Source organism: Colletotrichum truncatum (genome assembly GCF_014235925.2).
Source record: "Colletotrichum truncatum strain CMES1059 chromosome Unknown Contig_0017, whole genome shotgun sequence".
Lineage (NCBI taxonomy): Eukaryota > Fungi > Ascomycota > Sordariomycetes > Glomerellales > Glomerellaceae > Colletotrichum > Colletotrichum truncatum.
The window spans coordinates 321,570-341,908 of record NW_027222414.1 but is presented as its reverse complement, the minus strand read 5'-3'; the positions used below and the strand labels follow the sequence as shown (position 1 = coordinate 341,908).

The following is a 20,339-nucleotide window of genomic DNA, read 5'->3' as shown; positions in this document are numbered from 1 at the left end:
ACGGACGACCGGGATAATTCCCAGACAAGAACATCAAGCCGTACGAACATTATTACACGCACACCGGTCCGAACCCCAGAGACAACTACACGTCAGACTTTAGCTGAACCAGCGATAGAGTCAATCGAACCTTCGTACGATACCGAACGAGCAAGCAGGAAGTCAAATACTCGAGATCAATCAAGCACACAGAATCTACCCCCAGGGGCAAGATATACCCAGGAGATCGAGAGCTTCCCACAGATACAGGATCGTACAACAAGTATCTATACAGCAAACAGTATTTACGATCTTCCACCACGACGCATAGTCCAGAATGGACCGTGCGAACCAAGCACGATTGCGGTCTTTCAGAAGGGATGGAAGAAAGAGAGGAACTATACTGGCAAACCGTACGATATCCTGTATGACAAGGCCAAGATTTTCATCAGCTTCTGCAGACGATTGCGAATAACAGAGGACCAATACCATGCCGTGTTTCCAGACATCTTAGCCGATCGTGCGGAGGAATTCTACCTCCACCATATCGGGCCAACAAAGAGGTGGGACGAGATTTACAAGATGCTAGATGCACATTTCAATACAGACATCAACCACAATCTCTACTATACAGATTGGACAACATTATCTTTCGTACGAGTTAAACGTGAGGAACCAGACAAGAAACCGATCGAGGTCCTCGAAGCATTATTTGATAAGTTATCTCTCGTACAACGAGCACTAGGTACAGGATTCCAAGGAGAAATTATGCTTCGCACGCAAGTTATCCAGGCATGCCGAGGCGTACCAGAGCTAGAGAACGCCCTCAGTAATCACAAGTCTGACCAGACATGTGAGGAGCTATTCTCTAACTTACGAGCCTCGCTACAAGTTGCAATCGATAGGAAGACAATATCGTACGACATTAACTTTGTCGATAGGCGGTATAATTCCAACCAGAGAAGCAGACATAAGCAACAACCCTACCGAAGACCTCAAGGACAGACGTACGAAAGACAAGACCAAGGGAACATATCCCAAGGAAAACCTACCCGTACGAACACAAGCAAAAGATGCTTCATCTGTAAGAAGACAGGCTGTTGGTCGACAAACCATTCTGATGAGGAACGCAAATATGCAAGAGACCAATACCTACAAGCATGTTATACACTCCACCAGGAGCCGTACGATGATTTTACAGCATATCTACAAGAAGTAGAGGGAGATAACCCTGTTGAAAATATTTCTGATGGTGACGATGATGATACTGGAGACGAGGAGGTTTCAATTTTCCTTACTTCAGCAGCATTCTTCCACCGTACGACAGGGGAAGACATTTTCTCAGCTCCAAAGACAGTAGAAGCAACTCAATTCGTACTACAAGACCCATATACATCAGTTTACCAAGGGGAACTTTGGGACACAGGTGCAGCGAAAGTTTCTACAGTCGGCAAGTCACAGGTCATAGCATACCTCAGGGAAAACCCACAAGCAAAAGTATCCTGGAAACCAGGGTCGGTCTACGTACGATTCGGAGACGGACGCTTAAACACATCAATCGGGACTATCATCATGGAGAATCCAATCGGACGAGTGAAGTACCATATCTTCGAGTCAGCTACGCCATTCTTATTCTCTTTAAAAGATGCAGATAGACTAAAGGCATACTTCAACAACATTGCGAATGTTATCGTACGACGAGATGGGAAACATATTCCAGTCGTACGCAAATGGGGCCATGCTTTTTTCAATCTCAGCAAAAGAGAGTCAAGTATTTTCTTTACGGAGGTACAACTAAGGCGTTTACATAGACGATTTGGACATCCTCGTACGGAACGACTATACCAACTTCTGAAAAACGCTGGACACGACGATATTAGCCAGTCGATTTTAGAAAAGGTCCAGAAGTTCTGTCACAACTGCCAGTCGCACGATCCAGCTCCAAGGAGATTTAAGTTCTCCCTTAAGGACGAGAGCTATTTCAATTACGAAATCGTGGTAGATGTCGTACGACTGAAGGACAAAAATGCCTTACATGTGATCGATACGGAAACAAGCTTTCAAGGAGCAACATTCCTAAAATCCCTTTCCGCACGAGACACATGGAATGCGTTAACCAAATGTTGGATTAACACCTATGTCGGTCCACCAGACCATATCGTACACGATCCGGGGACAAACTTCGCATCTACTGAATTCCGCAAACATGCCGAAATTATGGGTATTACGTGCGATGAGATGCCAGTAGAAGCACACTGGGCAGTCGGCAAAGTCGAGAGAGCTCACGCTCCCTTAAGGCGAGCGTACGATATCCTTCATACCGAACTCAGTCATAATACAGACGATGAGACAATCCTACAGATGGCTATCAAAGCGTTAAACGATACAGCTGGACCGTACGGAATCGTACCAACACTTCTGGTATTCGGTACTTATCCACGTATTAACAAGGATTCACCACCATCACCAGAAATCGTACAACGGGCAGAAGCCGCCCAGAAGGCAAGGAAGTTACTTCAAGGCATCCGCGCAGAGGTTGAGATCAACCGTGCGATCAATACAAGGAACGGTCCTAATATTCAACAAGTCTTATCCCTCCCTATCCAGAGCGAAGTCATGGTATGGAGAGAAAACAAGGGATGGACCGGACCGTACGAAGTACAGGGGATTGAGGGACATAATGTAACTGTGAACATGATAAACGGACCTACACAGTTTCGGGCGACACACGTCAAACCATACTATAGGGACGATACACAACCCCAGGAAGAGTCTGAACCAGACGTCGCACGGCAAATCCCTCAACCACAACCAAGGAAAAGAGGACGGCCAAAGAAGGGTCAAAGAAGGGCCGTACGACAATCCCCAAGACATTTTCTCACTCAGAAAGAGAAAGACAACTACGAGTTAGCAGTAAAACTCCGACTTGACAACATAATCACAACACCAGGATTACCGTACGAAGAGTCGGATAGGATTGAGATCGACGCGTTAATCAACCAGGGAGTCTTTACCTTTATTCGGTACGACCCAGACAAACACTCCAACATACGGATCTTTCGTACACGAATGGTTAGAGAAATCAAAAACAAAACCACGAAGCCGTACGAAAAGTCAAGACTAGTAATCCAAGGATATGGTGACCAGGAAAAGGAGGAAATCCTTACACAGGCACCAACGATCCAGAGGATGAGTCAGAGACTACTCCTCGCCCTTGGACCTACCCTCGTACGAGACTTCAAGTGTCAAGGAGAACTCAGGGATATTACGCAGGCATATACCCAATCGGACGATCCATTAAAAAGAACAATTATCGCACGACTTCCCAGGGAACTCGAGGGTAAATACCCAGAAAGAACACTCCTACATATCGTGAAGCCGCTCTACGGATTAGCAGAATCAGGTCTTTACTGGTATAAGACGTACGCTACACACCACAAGGAGGACCTTGGAATGATAGAGTCAACGTACGACCCATGCCTCCTTTATACTACGACAGGAGCAGACGACTTTGGTATCACGGCAATGCAAACAGACGATACAATGAGTTTCGCAACAGCAAGTTTCTCCGTACGGGAAGAGGAACAATTGGAGAAGAAGGGCCTTCGTGCGAAGCCGAAAACAATCCTATCACATAACCAAGAAGTAGATTTCAATGGCGGCAGGATTCAGTCGTACGAAGACTACTTTACTTTCTTACAGAAAGGACAAGTTAAGCAGCTCAATACTATAGAGATAGATGCACTTGATGCACGACAACAGTACGTTTCGCAGCGGGCAAGGGGCGCATACCTTGCTTCAATATGCCAGCCAGAGGCATCGTACGATTTAGCAGTCGCAGCTCAGATCAAAGAACCAAGTAAAGAGGACATTGAAGCTCTGAACGTACGACTTCAATGGCAAATAGACAACCCTGATCGAGGTCTTAAATATATTCCACTCGACTTCGTACGAACAAAGATGTATATCTTCACAGACGGATCATTTGCAAATAATACAGACCTTTCATCACAGCTTGGATTTGTTATCGTACTTGCAGAGGAAACAGCTCGTACGACGACAGACTTTGAGATCAATGGAAATATTATCCACTGGAGCTCAACGAAATGCAAACGAGTGACTCGAAGCGTACTAGCTAGCGAACTATACGGAATGACTACAGGCTTTGACAGTGGCATATCGTTAAGCAGTACCTTGAACCGGATTCTTCGTACGCTCAACCTCCCAGGAATTCCAGTCGTGATTTGTACAGACTCAAGATCTCTGTATGAATGCCTCGTACGACTAGGAACTACTGATGAGAAAAGACTTATGATCGATATCATGAGCCTGAGGGAGTCGTACGAGAAGAAAGAAATCTCAGAAGTGAGATGGATCGATGGCAAAGACAATCCAGCAGATGCTTTCACAAAGAAGTCACCAAATTCAGCGCTCGAGCAGTTAATTACGACAAGCAAGCTCAGGATAAGAATCGAAGCGTACGTGGATAGACTTGGGGGAAAAGACGAATGACAATCAACTCGTGCGATTTTACTATCGTACGAAAACCCCAATACCAAGATCCACCACCAGATGTTAGTCTATGAGAGCCGGACCCTTGAGATCATAGATAACCACCGTACGAATGAACCAATCCCCCAATTACTCCTTCTCAATCAGCTGCGGGTTGTGAGAAGAGCCAAGGAAGCTGCCAGAGGTGCCGACACCACGACCAAGCTTGCGACCAGGCGTACGGTCGGGCTGGCGAGCGCCACGGGCGTACGGCTTCCGATAGTTAGAGCGACGGGGAGACTCATCATCATCATCGTTGTCGGAATGGTTGCTACCACCAGACGAATCGGACGAACCATCCTCCTGACCACGGTGAGAGCAACGAGCGCCGTGCGACTGCTAGACGCATTCCGCACACGAGCCATCAGAGAGGGTCCTGAGACGAACACACTCCCGGAATCGAGGAGAGCCAGAGGTCGCACACTTGCTGGCGCAAGCAGGCATCGTACGACCTCGAGACTGAATGATGATCGCGATGAAGTAACTAGAGCGTCGTATGATAGAGGCGACGAACTCTTGAACGCTCATGTTGCTAGTCATACGCACTTCAATGTCGTGCGACGGCAGGGCAAGAGCATTACGTTCATCGTTCTAGACCATGGTTAGAAAACATAAAAGGGAAAAAAAAAAAAAAAAGCGTTGAATGAGAATGATTGTTCAACGTACGAAGAGAAGAGAGAAGAAGTGGTGTACGAAGAGGAGAAAAGGTAAGTAAGAGGAAAAGAAGAAAAGACGCGTTTTTATCATTTCAATACGGAAAGCTCTGCCTAAGTAGGCAAAAAAAAAAAAAAAAAAAAAAAAAACAAGAAAAAGTGAGGTGAAGCAATAGAGGAAGGCACGTAGGACACGCGACTTACTCAACCGACAAGAGAGGAAGGCGTACGAGACGACTTCCTACATTCACCCTTACGACACATATTAATCAAGTAAAGCTATTACGAACTGGAATAGCGCAACCTAATTGGACAAAGGATAGGCACGTACGGTCATAAAAAGAAAAGTTGTGAGTGTTGGAATAACGATAATCACATGACCGTACGACAAGGCTGTCACAGGCAAAGGGGTGTATAGGTGGCATGACTAGCACCTGTAACACCTAAATGTCTGAGGAAGGGATCATGGTTTATTACCTGTCATGCACGACTCGTGTCTAGGTATGGACAGAGATATATCTGTTCGTACGGAAGGCAACATCTAGTTAGGAAAGGTAATCACGGAAAATAGAATCTTTGGTTCACCCTACATTTATGACAGTACGATCGTACAGAGAGCCCATTCAACAGTTCATTCATTTAACTTTTCCTGTTGTACTTACCCACAAGATCGTTCTTCCATTCTGAAGCCTTGCAGTTGGTGTATAGCTGGGTTACGTTGGCTCAGTCCAAAAAGTCCGCCTTGAAGTTGTCTGCTACTTCCATTCCACAGGACTATGCGTCGTTACTCCCCGGAAGGCAACACTGTCTGTTTTTGGATTAGTAGACTCCTTCTTCTGTGGCATTATGAGTGAACGTCTTGGACCAAGAGGCTTCGTATTACTTATACATAAGTTCTCAATGAAAGTCTAATCAATTGTTCTATAACTCGCAGCGGCAAACTTAGGTGTATGTCTTCGACTTTTCCTCCAGCACCTGCACGCCGCCGTACTCGAAGATGATCCAATCGAGAAAATTCTCCCATCGTGTCTCCCACTCTATTCGCACGGCCTCCAATTCCTCTTTGGACATACATGAATGCTCCAAACTCCATTCGATAAGTTGCCGCCAACCGTGCAACGTCATGTCCGTCTTGCCAACCATAGCTTGGTAGAAATCGTGAGAAAGACTTGATCTGCACCTCTTGTTAGTATGAGAACCATCTATACATACTAACATTACATACCGAAATATTGTTCCATTGTCCGAGTTCAGCGTACAATGTACGTTATTTGCGAGGAGGTTGTACATGGAGTGTCCCGTAATCCTTGGCGTAAGACCAAGCTCCTCGTTTGAAATTGGACAAACCTCGAGGCAGATACCTCTCTTCTTCATATGTTCCATAATGTAAGGGTGTCTGGCGAGAGCAAAGCCGTGGCCAATACGTTTTGAGTTAAGCAGCAAGGCGTCCACAAGGTTGCTATCGGTATCGTTACCGATCTCTGTCGTCTCGCCGCAGTGGAAAAGGAACGGGATATCAACCTTGGCGTCGTCGCAGTTCTTTCTAAACTCTAGGAACTCGGGAACAAAGTCCTTCAAAGGCCGCCCCTTAGATTCCTCACCAACCAGGTCAAAACCTATTTCATTAGCGACCCTTTATCCGTCAAAGAACGAGGAATATCCTTACCAGCAATCCATTGGGGCCACTTCTGCTTGAATGTTAGACATTCAGCAAGAGCAAATTCAACTGATTTGTTGGGAAACGATCGTGGTGTACAGTAAATGACTTTCAGTCCGCCAAAGTAATCTTCGGTTGTAGCCTGGAAAGATTCATACTCCTCGATAATGATTTTCATGATACCCACATTGTTGATTTGTTGTGTGCCGTCATCAGTCCAAAGCTGGTTTGTCTCCATAAAATTCGGTCGAATCTCAGCGTACTGGATGTTGTCCCGAACAAAATCCTCTAAGCAACTCCGGGTATACTTGCGATATGCCGTTTCGTAGTTAAAAAGTCCCTTCATCATCCGTGTGCGGCCGTTAAACTTTTCCCAAGCACTAACATCGTTAGCAAATGCCTCGTTAAAACGTAAGTATACATGATTACCCCTGAACTGTCTGGAGGTGGTTATGAGCCTCTTGATCGTGAAAAATCATTTTGCTTATGAGCCACTCCTCAGCATCCTGACCGTTGTAGTGTTGGGGGAATTCGCTTAAGAATTGAGAGTATTTCATGGTTTGTCGTTTTACGTATCTCGGCGAGAAGAGATTGCCGGGATTCTCCTTCTCAGTAGGTAAGATAGAAAATTGAATTTCGCAACGATGGAGGGCTATGGCAACATCTCCTTGGGCTATGCCATCGCCGTTGGGGGCTAATGAGATGTCGCTGGTGATGAACATGCGATCCATCTCCTTGGCAATACCCAAAAGGGTAGTAGGTTTTAAACAGGCATTGAAATGGATATGAAGATGCGCCCCTTTGGGCATCTTGGTTGCAACTTTGAATAATTTGGTGTTTTCGATCAGGTCCACGTTGGACAGGAAGTGGTCAGCGGCAAATCGGGAGTGCGGCTGACCATCCCACCCCAGCCTTGGTTCAGCCGCGCCATACACCTCGCTGTCGTCTTCCTTCTTGAGAGCCTGAATGATGATGTTGGCTTTTTTCTCTTTCGGCGATGCTAATACCGTAAGCCGGAAGTCAAATGAGAGTGTGCTTTCGCGGCTCATAATCTCGTTTCGCTGGCGCATGTACTCATCGAAGCGATCAATCTTGACAGCCGCGACAGCCGCTCGTGTCCTCAGACGACCAACATCTAGGATAGTATCCTGGCGGCGCCTCGGCCAGGGCTGGCCGGAGAGGCTGTCGCCGGCCTCTTCAATGACTTTATCGTGGGCATCAATCATTTCTTGAGCCATGTCCATGTCAGCCGGATGATGGGGGAGGGGACCAGCTGTGGAAGACATTTGTGCTAGTTCAATGGAAATGATAGTGTTGTTGATGAAGCAAGCGGAGGTGCTGGTGTTGTTGTTGCTTTAACATTGCCATCAACGTCGCTACGTCGGTGTATTTGTACTTTTGGGTTCATTCGCGCAAAGCTACCGTCTCCCAAGGAACTTGAAAGTGGATAAAGGGCTACACCTCTGCCAGAGTGTGCCCCTGCGGTGATGTAAACTGGCGCATCAGGCAGTGTGTGTTTGTATTTCGTTTGTGGCTAACCCTCTTGATTGATCCAATGAGAGGAGACAACCGCCGTTGTGCAAGTATTGCACTATATCCTGCAAGGGCACTACTTGGCATCTTCAGACGGATCAGGGGTTACAGAGTCAAAGTCTGCCTCAAGAGTGCCTCACGCCGCGTTAGGTTCGGGGCAATCTATAGGTGTTGACCAATTGTATAATAGAATTCGGGCTCGCATAAGTGCCTGTTGATTACGCTGTTATGGGTCCTTCATTACCTTAACCATATAAGCGGGGCTTCTTGGTTTACTCATCTTGTCCTCTCGCGTGGTATGATCCACTTCCGGCTGTGTGTCAATACTCAAAGACCACAGTAATGAGTCAGATATCTCCGGTTACGAGGATAAACATCACTTGTTCTGAATCAGAATGTGGACCTCACAGAGCTCAGATCTACCTAGCATGGTCGAGGGTAATTCAATATTCGCTTACAAAAACGCCGTGTTTGACTGTGGTTAATAACCTAGCGTCAATCGTGCTCGAAAGGCTAATAAAGTAGAGCGATGCCCTAGCTCATAGTTTCGTATGATTAGCGTGGCGAGTCGGTAAGTTCGGTAAACCGAGGACTGTTGTGACGAAGAAGGTGATTATGCTCCTAACCGCACAAGGTCAGCCTAAAGTGGCTCTTCGACAATGACGCCTTCAAGGTAATTGGCCGATCATGTCATTTGAGGCGCAGCATAGTATTGCAAGGTCTGTTCAATAAGCACGCTTGAACGAGAAAGTGATTCACAAGGTTTGTACATACAGGGGTCAGCGAAAAGGGCTTCATGCTTATTCTCAACTCTCTGCAACTCTCTGATGTGTTTCCGCACGGACGTCTGGCATCTTGGCATCGACACAGTTTGAACTAGCACGGCGATACCAACCCACTGGAGCTCTTCACTGACAGGGGTGCTCCATCAATTTCTTAGAGCAAACAATGGCTTTTGTGTCATCAACACCAGGGGTCTTAAGTGGGTTGAAGGGCCAGTTTTGGATTACCCAACGTCTGTTATTGGAGATGGAGAACATGTTCAACTGTGTGGATCCGGTCTAAGCTGACGTACACCACATCTACGATGTAGATCTGTAAAACAAACAAAATAACCACATTGTGTAAGCAGCAAAAAGCTTACACGTCCGAGCGGAGAGAGATCAGAGAGTTGGGAATAGGATGAAGGCTTTTTCGCTGACTACTGTACCTCAGTCATAGGTTGTCTCTCTTTTGGTGTCAAACGACTGTGGGTCAGCCCTATGGCCTTGTCATGGTGTTGTTGGAGCATTGGACATCTGGCTGCACCTTGGAACCGACCTAAGATTCTTGCAGTCTCTCCAGAATCAGAGGCTACATTGCCACGTGGGAAGCAGAAGAGAAATGAAGCAACCTCTCCGAGTGGGGTTTCTCTATGTCTAAACCCACGTCGGATTGGCGGTCCCTCTTTGTGCCAAAGCATATTGTTGTACATTCGAATTGTGCCTTGGCGGCAAGCCCAGCTCGATGAGCATTACAGTATTTAAGGTGCGTATTTCTTGACAAAAGAATTATGTTTCTAATCTCAGATTATTCTACAATTTCAAAAATGCCTTACCTTATAGATATCCCTTACCGACCTAGAAATGCGAATTACAACGTACTTGATGCCGTTGACGCCGAAATTCTTGAGAAGGAAGGTGCCTTTTTTAACTTCGACACACTTCCAGCAGGCCGTATCAAACGAAGGCCCTCTGGCAGATATTACTACGTAAAGCCAGCTCTAGACCGTTGGTTCGTCACACCATTAGGATACGCAGCAGCTCTTGGCCAGTTTGAAGCTGTTGTCTCCCTTCTCCATCAGAAGGAGGACGTCGATGGCCAACATCCCGAGGGTGCATCTACCGCACTTACCCTTGCTCTTTTTGGTGGACATGAGAAGGTAGCGAAGCTATTGCTGGATAAAGGAGCCCAGCCGGATGCCTCACTTGGATATAATGCTCTTCATGCAGCTGCCAGAATGGGTTTCAACGACATCATTACAATATTAATCGACGATTACGGAGTGGACCCGAATGTTGAAGACTTGGACGGAACCACTCCTATTGGCTATGCCTGTCCAGGGCGGTGACAGTAAACATCTAACTGTCAGTCATTTAAAGAATCACGGGGCTGAAGTTACTCATTTGGCCAAATCATTGTTAAACTTATGAAAGACAGCGCTTTGTTGGAAGGACAGGAGTAGTGTCGCAATAGTCGGAATTCCGGGTTGAGGTGGCTCCGTAGCCAGCTGCCAGGCACCCACGTGATGGGCAGAAAGGAAGTAATATATCATCTCAACCACTTCTACAAGAACCTTCTCTAGAACAGACACAAGAACCAAAAAGACATTTTACCGCTACAGAGAGAATATCTATTTGTACTCCTGTGGTCACAGCAACTAGGCCATAAAACACACGTAACAAATATATAGAGCCTTGACCACCGATATAACACCCTGCTAAGTTGGGGGCAAATGCTGCAAACCAATTACTTTCTACCTCTCTTTGTTTGGTTCCGTTACAACTATTGCTACTCCTTTTACCATGCCACTCTAGCACATATGACCCCATTAAACACTTCAGGTTGATACGTGTTGCACTTTCCAACAGTGTATATGAAATGGCCTTCGTCCTAAATAAATAATAGGACCATCTACTTATATACAGACAAAAGCAGTTTGCAATGGCCGAATCCACAACCTCTAACGATATGCTCCCCAAGACCAATGCCCATTAAGACGAAGATATTGGCACATCTCGTAAATCCATGTCACTATCGCCACCTCGTTCCCATGCATCAGTTTGCTGAGGTGTACCTCCCAATGAGTCCGACACGTTAGGAAGGTTGGCAATACTGATGTCGTATTGTGGTGTAACATTGAATTGTCTCGTTTCCTTGTCGTAAGTCAAATGCCTACCCGAAGACGCCAGCCGGCATGCCAACCAAAGACATCGGTCCTGACGCTCATCCGTCATTGAGGGCACCTCAAAGTACTTCTCCTCGTCGTCGATTTTGCTGGCAGTGAACCAGTCGTTAGGATAGTACTTGTCCACCCACAACAGACCGCGCTGCGCAAAATCCTCAGGTAGAGGACGAGGGCTCTCCTTTTCGGGACGAGGGAAGTCCTCTGACTCAATCTTTTCAAATAACGTATTTCCATCCATAAGGGTGTTTAGTAAGAGAGAGATAAGCTTCCACGGCAGTTTATCCTCGATGTACGCCATAGCAGTTGAAAAATGCGACATATGATATAAGAAGGCGAGCGTAACGTGAACGTATGGGATGACGTTTGGGTCGCCAAAGCGGCGGAAGATAACGTCGTTAGTGCGACAGGCAAAGTCCAGAGCAACAAAGAACTTCTGACTCGGAGCCGCATCCGTTCCTTCCATCGGAATATCAGAGTCCTCAGCCCGGCTCGACTTGATTGCCCGCACAATGACATTCGACTCGCTGCCATACTCGAGGATTGAGCAACACAGAGCAATGCCAATATGATAACCGCTGTCCATCCATCGACGAGTATTTCTGCCAATATGGTTATCAAGGCTACCAATAAATTCGTCTACAGACGATGTAAACTTGTCTTGGTTCCGGCCGGAAAACAGAATTCCATGAGCCCTAACAAACGCAGCATCAACTTCTAATAAGCGCGTAGGAGAGCCCTTAAGATGAGGCTCGAATAAAGTCATTATCGACTCCCTTGCGGAAAGAAACGGAATCGGCACACAAAGGGATTTGGCGTAGTAGAACAACTGCTGTAGCGCGTTTGGACGCGCTAGAATTGCCAGGTGGTGATACAATCGTCCGGTTGTGGGTGCTTTGTCGCTCGCTTTCGAATACCAGTGACGACTTACAGCCGTCCAGGTTTCACGGTCTTTCGGGTCGTCATCTTCAATTGCCATACTGAATACATGTCAGAAAAACTCTTATGAATTGAATTGCCAGCGAACTCACCGATACCTCCCCAAGTCACCTAGACACTCAATCCAGGTGTCTTCAAATGTCGGAACGGTTTCATACAGCAACGCCATCATCGAGTAGGCGAGATAGATGAATGTAAGCATATGCTCTAGAGACGCCGGAAGACGGTGCCTGAGAAGTTCTAAAAACGAGTGGATGCCATGCCGCCACATACGTGCTGGCATTGCGTATTTGCTTGCAAGCCGGCGTAGCGCAGGACTTGCGGAAGGGTGCTGTGAGGCTAGAAAGAAGTCGTGGTGCTCATGCAGCAATGTCCGGTGCAGAGCAATGAGAGCTTGCCATTGCTCGTTGTTTAGTTTGGGCCCTGTTGTTGAGCTTTGGGCATTGTCGACTTCAATGCATTTACTTTCAACCATGACGAGGCCGGCGTAGATTCCCTTGACTTCTGCGACGAGTTGCTCTTGTGATATTGGTCGAGTTTCCGGTTGTTTTATGAGGACTTCACTTTTGTCTATCTCTGGCGTGAGTGGCTCGCGGGGTTCAAACGACCGAGTTGCTGATGTTATAGGAGATTCTGTCGTGTCGCTCCTTCTGGGAGGCTCCTCATCAGGATTCCACAATTTCCTATTCTTCTGCGTTGGTTCCCTGCGAAACTCATCGTCTGATGTACAGGTGCCACAGCTGGCCTGAATTGGTGCACGAGCTCGACTTCGTTTTGGGGGCAGGGACGATTCGTCGTTGTCCCTTTTACTCTTGAGGCTCCTAGTGGAGGCCGAACTCTTTAATCTCCGCTCCTGATCCCCTTCCGGGCTGGCTGTTTGGGCGGTAGGGTTAACATTGTGAGTGGTTTGTGTATTTGATCTGGTTTTAGGCTTGAATATGGATGCCGATCGCAAGGTGTCACGTCGGTTTTCAAGTCTATTGACACAAAGAGTCAGCAGTAAAACATGCGGTTTAATAGAAGGCAACGCACTCTAAAGGTACTGATCTTTCTGCTATGTGGGTATTTTTCATGTTAGGGTCGTTCGGGTGTTCCTCTTCAAGATGACTTTGCAAGTCGTAGTTCAACGGTGACTGCTTCTTGCAAATGTCACATAGGCCTGTGTTGTCCGGCATGGCTGTCTTCGCGCTGGTTGAGTGTGATTCCAAAGTCCCGGTGGAAGTGGACATCCCGGAGAGTGACCAGCGGGAGACTTCGTCAGCATGCATGACACTATATAATCGCAGCCGCTGGCTGGCCGCAAACTGGTTCGCCAGAGAATTTCGAAGGACAAGGGCAACCAGTGCATGCTGATAAGGCAGCGAGGCAGAGCGCAAGGAAAGACACCACGACCCACTGGTTTGCCAGATCGGAACAACACACAGCGCATCTATGGGCGAGAGTGAAGCGGATCAGTCCAATTAGAGTTGGTTCCACACGACATCCATCAGAGAAGTCACTTGGAATCGTTTGGTCCGTGTCAACGGCTCCATTTTAGGGCGGGTTCGGTGCGTTGGGGAGCCACATTCGGCTGTGCAGGGCCACGAGGAACCGCAAAGCCACTTTTGTCCTACGATTGCGGGGTGAAAAAGGATTGCTTAGGATGCTTGGGCGCGGAACAGTCGCTGGTACCGTAAGTTCGCATGGGTAGTGGCCTTCGCCGACGCAAAGCGGATGCTCGGGACAGCTGTTCTGCCTCACACTGTACGCGGAGCGGTGTGTACACGGAAGTGGGAAATCAGCAGCAGAGGCACGGGGGCACTTGAGTGCTAGTTACGGTGGGCACGCTGAAGAGACTGACTGATCAACACGTAACTGTGTGGTCAACCAAGGCCTGCTCGCGTTCATCTGTATGCGAAACAAAGCAATCGGTTGCGACCAGGGGTAAAAGTGATAGCCCCACCCACCCAGTCAGAGGCTGCCATTTCCGTGCTTCTGCAGGCGCCGGGGTTGTCGAAGTGGTGGGGGGTGCACTTAGATGAGGCTGCATTTACCAATCCTGGCGCAATCTGTACTGGGCACACCAGCCGTCGTCAATGTTCTCCGGGATGCTGCTGTCGCCCGCCTGATTGAGGTCTGCGGTGCGTCTCATGGACGTGGCGGTCGGGTGGACACACATTCTATTGAGTCATGCCAAAGGCCAGCCCGAGGCCCAGCTGCTTAGGTCCTAAACGACCGAGCAGAGCCGCAAGCTTTGTTCCCGCAAGAGTAGTCGGCCCCTCCTCTATGGGGTGGAACTGTTGCCAACCGCCTCGTGAGAGGAGAGGCATACAAAGAGCCTCTTGCGCGTGAACGAGGCTGTATCCTGCCTCTTCGTCCGCATTCTTGTCCACTCTTGTAGTTTGAGCACACCGAAGCCTAAACGACAGCTCCGACACGCAAAATGCAACGTCTGCCCATTGAGCTCATGACATATGTCGCCAGTTCACTAGACCTGCATGACATTTTCAATCTAAGTATAACATGTCGCCAATTTCTATATCTCACCACAAATGAAGATATTTGCAGAACCGCGCTTGAGGTAACTAAGCAAGAGAGCCTTCACCAGATGTGCCTTACTAACTCGACGACTTAGACCCATGCGTCGTACTCAGCTGAGCTCCAAGCCGCACACTCAACTGGACAATATGCCCGCTGCTTGCGACGACTGGTGAAAACTCGAGACGCTATCGCCACAGCCACGCCCTACTCTGCAGCCCTTGTGGCCGCCGCCGAACACTGGGTCTACTGCAACGGCATGCTATGCTATACCGATAGCTACGAGTCGCTCCGCCTCCTCGACCTACATAATTCCGCAGCTGTTGAAACTTTATTGATACGCGCGTGCTGCTGCAGTCAGTCCCAGAAGAGACTCTTGCACAAAACGAATACAAGTTTCAGCCAGTATACTACGCCGATGGGATGGTATCTTGCATCTATATTCCTCCGAAAGCCGAAGGCCGTAGTCGGCTTGTCGTAGTAGATGTGGAAAATAAAGAACTTCTGACTTGTTTTCGTCTCGAGTCATCCCACAAGCTATTCGTACGTAATAGCCAGCACTATCTCTACTATGGAACTCATTCTACGACGGGCGATGATGGCTTTAAAAGATGGGCTTTGAAACAGTTCAATATTCGAGACAGGCAATGGGGGACTGGTCGCTTAGATCTTGAACATCTGGTTGGCTCCGATATGGGGGCTACCGTCTGTTTTGAAATAATCGACGATTACTTTTACGCTCTGTCTAGTCTGACAAGCTTCGAGGTTTATGAGACTGACTGGACTTCACACTACTATGGCTTCCGTCTTCCGCTCGGGAGCTTACATTCACGAGACATGCAGACGACGTCGAAGCACAGTATGTGGCGTCGTCAACATGAAGAGGGTCCCATCGACGACAGATGGAGCACACTAAATCTCGAAAAGAATGCTGCAAATGGAAGGCTTATGGTTGTGGAATGCCGACGAGAATGGCTTGTCGACGATTCCTCGAGTACGCGAAGTAGTTACCGAACGGAACTCAAATTTCCCATTAAAGACGAAGTTGTTGACGACACTTCGGACTTTGAGAGTGAGTTGGATGATATGGAGCCCTCGTTAGACCCTGATTGCCTAGCGACCAGGCTATCTCCAACGAAGCACCGACGCGATCCACTACAGGTCCATAGAGGTGACAGCGGTTCAACCGTCCCAGCAATCACTCTTACCCACTGCTTTATGCGTTCTTATCAACAGTCTTGCGAAACATTCATTGACCTGGTCAATGATCCTGCAGCTACAGATTTGATGACTCAGAGGCCACAGCTCCGGTCAATATCCCGACCTCGCCTAGGCAGGCTTTCCCAGGAGAACTGTCAGTCTCGCCGTGCTAACAATGTCTCTTGGTGGCTACCAGATGAAAACCTACGAAATGAGCACCTGGACTTCCTAGATCGTATCGTTAACCCTATGAGCAAGCACCCTGGTTGTGGTTTCTCGGGGATAATGGACGATCGCTCTATGGTCTACGCTGTTAAGCGCCAAGACAGAAAAGCCCTCGTCTTCATCTCATTCGATCCTGCTATCAGACTTGAGGGACTCATTTCCTGGCCTGGCGGGCCAACAGCACCCTTCAGTCAACCAGAACACCTCTCTGGTGGACCGAAAGAGATGGCATCTTGTCCTTCTATGCATTACACAATAGAGGGTCCGGCGTGGGGAAGAAAAATCCAAGGAAAGTACCTCGAAACCCTCCTTACTTTGGAAAATCCTATTGGTTTTAATTTTGCACATTGAAGAAACTGCTCGAGGTCGTGCCGGTCTTGCTGATCAGATAGCCGATGACTGTACAAAGGCGTTGGTGCGTTACTTTTCCATCATAAAAAGCGATTTGGTAGCCCGGTTTTACCCAGTGGTGTTACCTTGGCTCTTTTAAAGGAGAATGAAAGAGGTCAGAACAGGGGTCAGTGCTATCTTTTTCACAAATGATGAGGGTGGTAACAGAAAAGGTATTCCACGAAAGGACACATCGCAGTTTTACATGTAAACATGTTTTGAATTCATCCAAGTCTTTCCATCCTCATATAGCAAGCCTTTCTTGATGAGGCCACCGTCACCGCTTTGTAATAATGAACTGCTGCGTTGGCTGGAACACCGGTTGAAGTGATCCCGAGACCGGCAGACCTGCCAGCATGCGGGCTGCCCACGTGACAGGCAGACTGACAAACAGCTATAAGTTCCGCGACCACTTCCTCCAGCACTTCTGCTGTCAATCTTCCTTCGACATCAGATACCAGACAGGCCACCAGTTTTCCCATCAGTTTTCTCTCTTAAAGGGCTTCCCTGTGATCCCAACACAAACACTAGTCGCTATCTGGTCAAAGTTGAAAATCGTTCATAGTCAGCGACAATAGACAATATTTCGAGCCTTTTACAATTTCCCCATTTGAAACAAATAAACAGAGAACGATCGCTCAGTTCGTGGAACCCAATGCTTTTTCGTTTTTGAGCTTGGGTGGTGTCACTACAACGCAACAGAGTGTTTACTGACATGACGAACATGCCGCTGTCGAACCTCACGTCTCATTCTACATAACGATCATTGGGTTTCTGTCGTGATGGCTATATAGCCCACAGTAACCGACTGGTAACTGTGGGTCCACTTTTATCACCACAGTTTCTTTATGTTTCTTACACCCTAAATGCTATACTGAGGCCAGCCAGCTTCCCATTTCCATAACCTAAATCCTCTGTCCGTCTTTAGCAGCATGTTCCATCAAGCCGCCGTCGGGTAATACGGGTAAGCAGTAGCGACGAAATATGCCGTGGCTTGCCCACATCACTACTACAAATCATAGCCCCAGCATGGTCGTGTTCTTCGAGGCAAACATGCGTACAAATTTTCTGAACCTAAAGTGCTATTTCGGGCCCGTTGCTATCTGCTGAGTTCATAGTCCACAGCGTGTAAGACTTGTCGTTACTGTTTGTTTGTGGCAAGGCTACTGGACTCATTCTGGAATCTCGGATTAGCCAGATGGAGCATGATGTTGCCAACTGTGCAAAGAAGGTAAAGTAGATAGTTGAAGTTTCCACTGCTCATGGACTTGATGATTCCATGCACCTTCTTAAGCTCGTCGTGTGCATATGGCTCCTCGTTAGGGGTGACAATTGTTCGGAGGAAATCGATCATCTTGCTAATGGCCTTGAAAATCCCTCCCATCTGCGCGTCTGTCAGAAATCGAGATTGAACCGAGCAAGAAATATTCTTACTGCAATGCAGCTGTCTGTCCTGGCCCTACTTTGCGAGTCAAAGGTTCTGAGCCATATCTGGTTTTCCTCTCGGAGTTCTGGGTTGTCATAAAACTTCTGCTGCAGGACATAGATAATCTTGTTCAGTTCCATAACTTCAGTCTGTGCCCTAGCCTTCCCTAGTAGAAGGAAATGAGCATCATGGAAGGTGCTGAAAGAGTCTGCAAGCATGATGAATCTTCCAAGTCTATCCCATGATGGACTGCTACAGTCATCTGTGAAGCTCGGTAGCTCGATGGTAGCTTGCAACGACAACGGTGTCTGAAACTCAATATTACTGGCCCTTAACAATGGTCAGTAACGGAACAAGTTGCGGAGGTTCATTGTTACTTGTCTGCAATGTAAACGAGCCAATAAAGCCGCCTTCTACAAGAAGACTCACGGCTTTCCCATTGTTTGTATGTCTCTTCTTTGTGCATATTGCTCATTTCAATCATGTACGACGCCCTTCTAAGACACTGACAGCGCCTCTCATGAATCTCATTGTACCGGTAATAATAGTAGAGGAAGAGATCGGTGGCGATAGCGTAGAAGGTGGGCTTGAATAATCTCTGGCGAAGCTTCAGAGCCTCTTCTGCAAATGAATCTGCAGCTTTTGCAGCTTCACCCATTCCCATAATACAGTCCTTTCCCATAGCCGGCTGAACCATCACGTATGCACAGAGTGCGATTAAAAGTACGGAGACGTCGTGGTCGTGGTGCTGCAAGCCCTGACGTATCTCACCGATGTCGAGAATGGGAATCTTTTCATAGAGGTTCCAAAAGTAAAAATTGATGCAACTATTGAGATGATTGTGTGTTGGCAGGGTGAAAGCTGACGCCTTATGGTTCTGAAAGGTCGAGGTCATAATGAGGGGTCTGAACAGGCGGTTCTTTGTTTCGTCAAGGGTGACTGGCGACTTTTTTAATACACAAACGTGACCGCAGGTACGAGGACTAAACTCGCCTTTCAGTAAAAGATGGAGCGGAAGTCTTTATAGTCTGCTCATAATTTTGCATCACTCCGACCAGCGAATCGAAGCGATGGCCATAGCAGTCGTCCATTAACGAACCGTTTTGCTACTTGGCGGAGCTGGGGGTCAGCTAGATCAGGAGGTGCGGCTTCCTGCCGACCATCGCATCGGTTAAGATTGCTGCCAAGGCTACTTGAGAAGTGCATACCAAATCGGTCAGAAATTATTTCGGAGACACAAGGGCTAATGCTCACCCAGACAGGCATGTGCACGCCACAGTCGGCCCTAGACTATGTTTATGGGATGTGACGGCACTAAACCTGCAGAGCTCTCTTTCCAGGTGTCGGCTTTGGTGATGTACAAGGAGGGGGACATGGGTACATCGAATTATTGAGCGGCCCACGATACCAGGAGAATTCAGGCCCATTACATCTGCTTTTCCTCTGCTCTAGTCAACAGTAAATCCGTTATCGTCATAACCTTGCACGCCTAGAAACCTAGTAACAGGGGACTTGATCAAGGGGGAACATCCTCCCTAACACCTGAGCCAGTTATCCAGAGTTGACCTTGACTAAATCACCGTATCCCAGCAGAGCTGACGCAAACTGTCGCGGATATGCCGCGATTGGGCAGCAGCGACACACACATTATGGCCTAGGCAATCCCCATGCAAGGCGAAACTTGATTTCCCATCATCTAGAGTCCGTGCGTTACAAGTACAAGTTGGGGCCATCAGCGATGATGGTTAAGCAAACACCTTTCTCCATACCTTCTGGAGTGTTCTACTTTGCCTGAGTCTACATAACTCCACAAGCCTTGTCACTCTTGGCAACCTACCGGGCATCCTAATCAGAATGCCTTCAGAACAATAGACAATAAACGTAGCTGCTTTTCTTTAGCATAGTCATGAGCGCTATGCAATGGGCAACGAGCGCCAACGTTAACATACACGAAGCAACTGTTCGTGTGGGATTAGGGTATTATCCGCGATCGAGCCTGGCCTGTATTCCAGTCTAACCTACCACAAAGGGCAGATGTAACTATGTTTCCCTCTCCGGTTCAGAATTTCATATCCCATCCCCTCGATGCATCCTTAGAACCAATTTTGCTTTCATCATCTCCAGTATTTTCATAGTTTTCCATCATCTGTGTTGTCACAGTTTATTCAATTTCGGGAGGTTTTAGTCAAGTGAAAGAAATACGAAGATCGATAAAGAGGGACGCAATAGAAAGGGCGGGGAAAAGAGAAAGGAGAAAATTAAAGCAGGGATAATTAGGTCTTTCGCGCCGTTATGAGCTCTGAAGCAAGGCAAAGGGGAGGGGGC

The 20,339-nt window shown here is 47.6% G+C and overlaps 7 protein-coding genes across 7 annotated transcripts; 4 read left to right on the top strand and 3 right to left on the bottom strand.

Annotated features, from left to right (window-relative positions):
• Nucleotides 1-1,228: 1,228 nt before the first annotated feature.
• CTRU02_215643 (uncharacterized protein) lies at nt 1,229-1,339 on the top strand (the record flags this gene model as incomplete). Its single annotated transcript, XM_070206521.1, has 1 exon — nt 1,229-1,339. One exon carries the CDS (start codon nt 1,229-1,231, stop codon nt 1,337-1,339), a length of 111 nt encoding a protein of 36 aa, XP_070059821.1.
• A 212-nt stretch (nt 1,340-1,551) lies between these two features.
• CTRU02_215642 (uncharacterized protein) lies at nt 1,552-4,491 on the top strand (the record flags this gene model as incomplete). Its single annotated transcript, XM_070206520.1, has 1 exon — nt 1,552-4,491. The coding sequence occupies one exon, from the start codon at nt 1,552-1,554 to the stop codon at nt 4,489-4,491; it is 2,940 nt and encodes a 979-aa protein (XP_070059820.1).
• Nucleotides 4,492-6,125: 1,634 nt separating this feature from the next.
• Nucleotides 6,126-8,126, bottom strand: CTRU02_215641 (adenosine/AMP deaminase; the record flags this gene model as incomplete). Its single annotated transcript, XM_036723662.2, has 4 exons — nt 6,126-6,357; nt 6,409-6,799; nt 6,850-7,220; nt 7,270-8,126. 4 exons carry the CDS (start codon nt 8,124-8,126, stop codon nt 6,126-6,128), a joined length of 1,851 nt encoding a protein of 616 aa, XP_036584345.2.
• Nucleotides 8,127-9,961: 1,835 nt separating this feature from the next.
• Nucleotides 9,962-10,483, top strand: CTRU02_215640 (uncharacterized protein; the record flags this gene model as incomplete). Its single annotated transcript, XM_036723663.1, has 1 exon — nt 9,962-10,483. The coding sequence occupies one exon, from the start codon at nt 9,962-9,964 to the stop codon at nt 10,481-10,483; it is 522 nt and encodes a 173-aa protein (XP_036584346.1).
• A 643-nt stretch (nt 10,484-11,126) lies between these two features.
• Nucleotides 11,127-13,431, bottom strand: CTRU02_215639 (telomerase-binding protein EST1A protein; the record flags this gene model as incomplete). Its single annotated transcript, XM_036723664.2, has 3 exons — nt 11,127-12,297; nt 12,349-13,233; nt 13,289-13,431. 3 exons carry the CDS (start codon nt 13,429-13,431, stop codon nt 11,127-11,129), a joined length of 2,199 nt encoding a protein of 732 aa, XP_036584347.2.
• A 1,765-nt stretch (nt 13,432-15,196) lies between these two features.
• Nucleotides 15,197-16,549, top strand: CTRU02_215638 (F-box domain-containing protein; the record flags this gene model as incomplete). Its single annotated transcript, XM_036723665.1, has 1 exon — nt 15,197-16,549. One exon carries the CDS (start codon nt 15,197-15,199, stop codon nt 16,547-16,549), a length of 1,353 nt encoding a protein of 450 aa, XP_036584348.1.
• A 1,180-nt stretch (nt 16,550-17,729) lies between these two features.
• Nucleotides 17,730-18,909, bottom strand: CTRU02_215637 (C6 zinc finger domain-containing protein; the record flags this gene model as incomplete). Its single annotated transcript, XM_036723666.2, has 3 exons — nt 17,730-17,972; nt 18,023-18,180; nt 18,444-18,909. 3 exons carry the CDS (start codon nt 18,907-18,909, stop codon nt 17,730-17,732), a joined length of 867 nt encoding a protein of 288 aa, XP_036584349.2.
• Between the last annotated feature and the right edge of the window lie 1,430 nt (nt 18,910-20,339).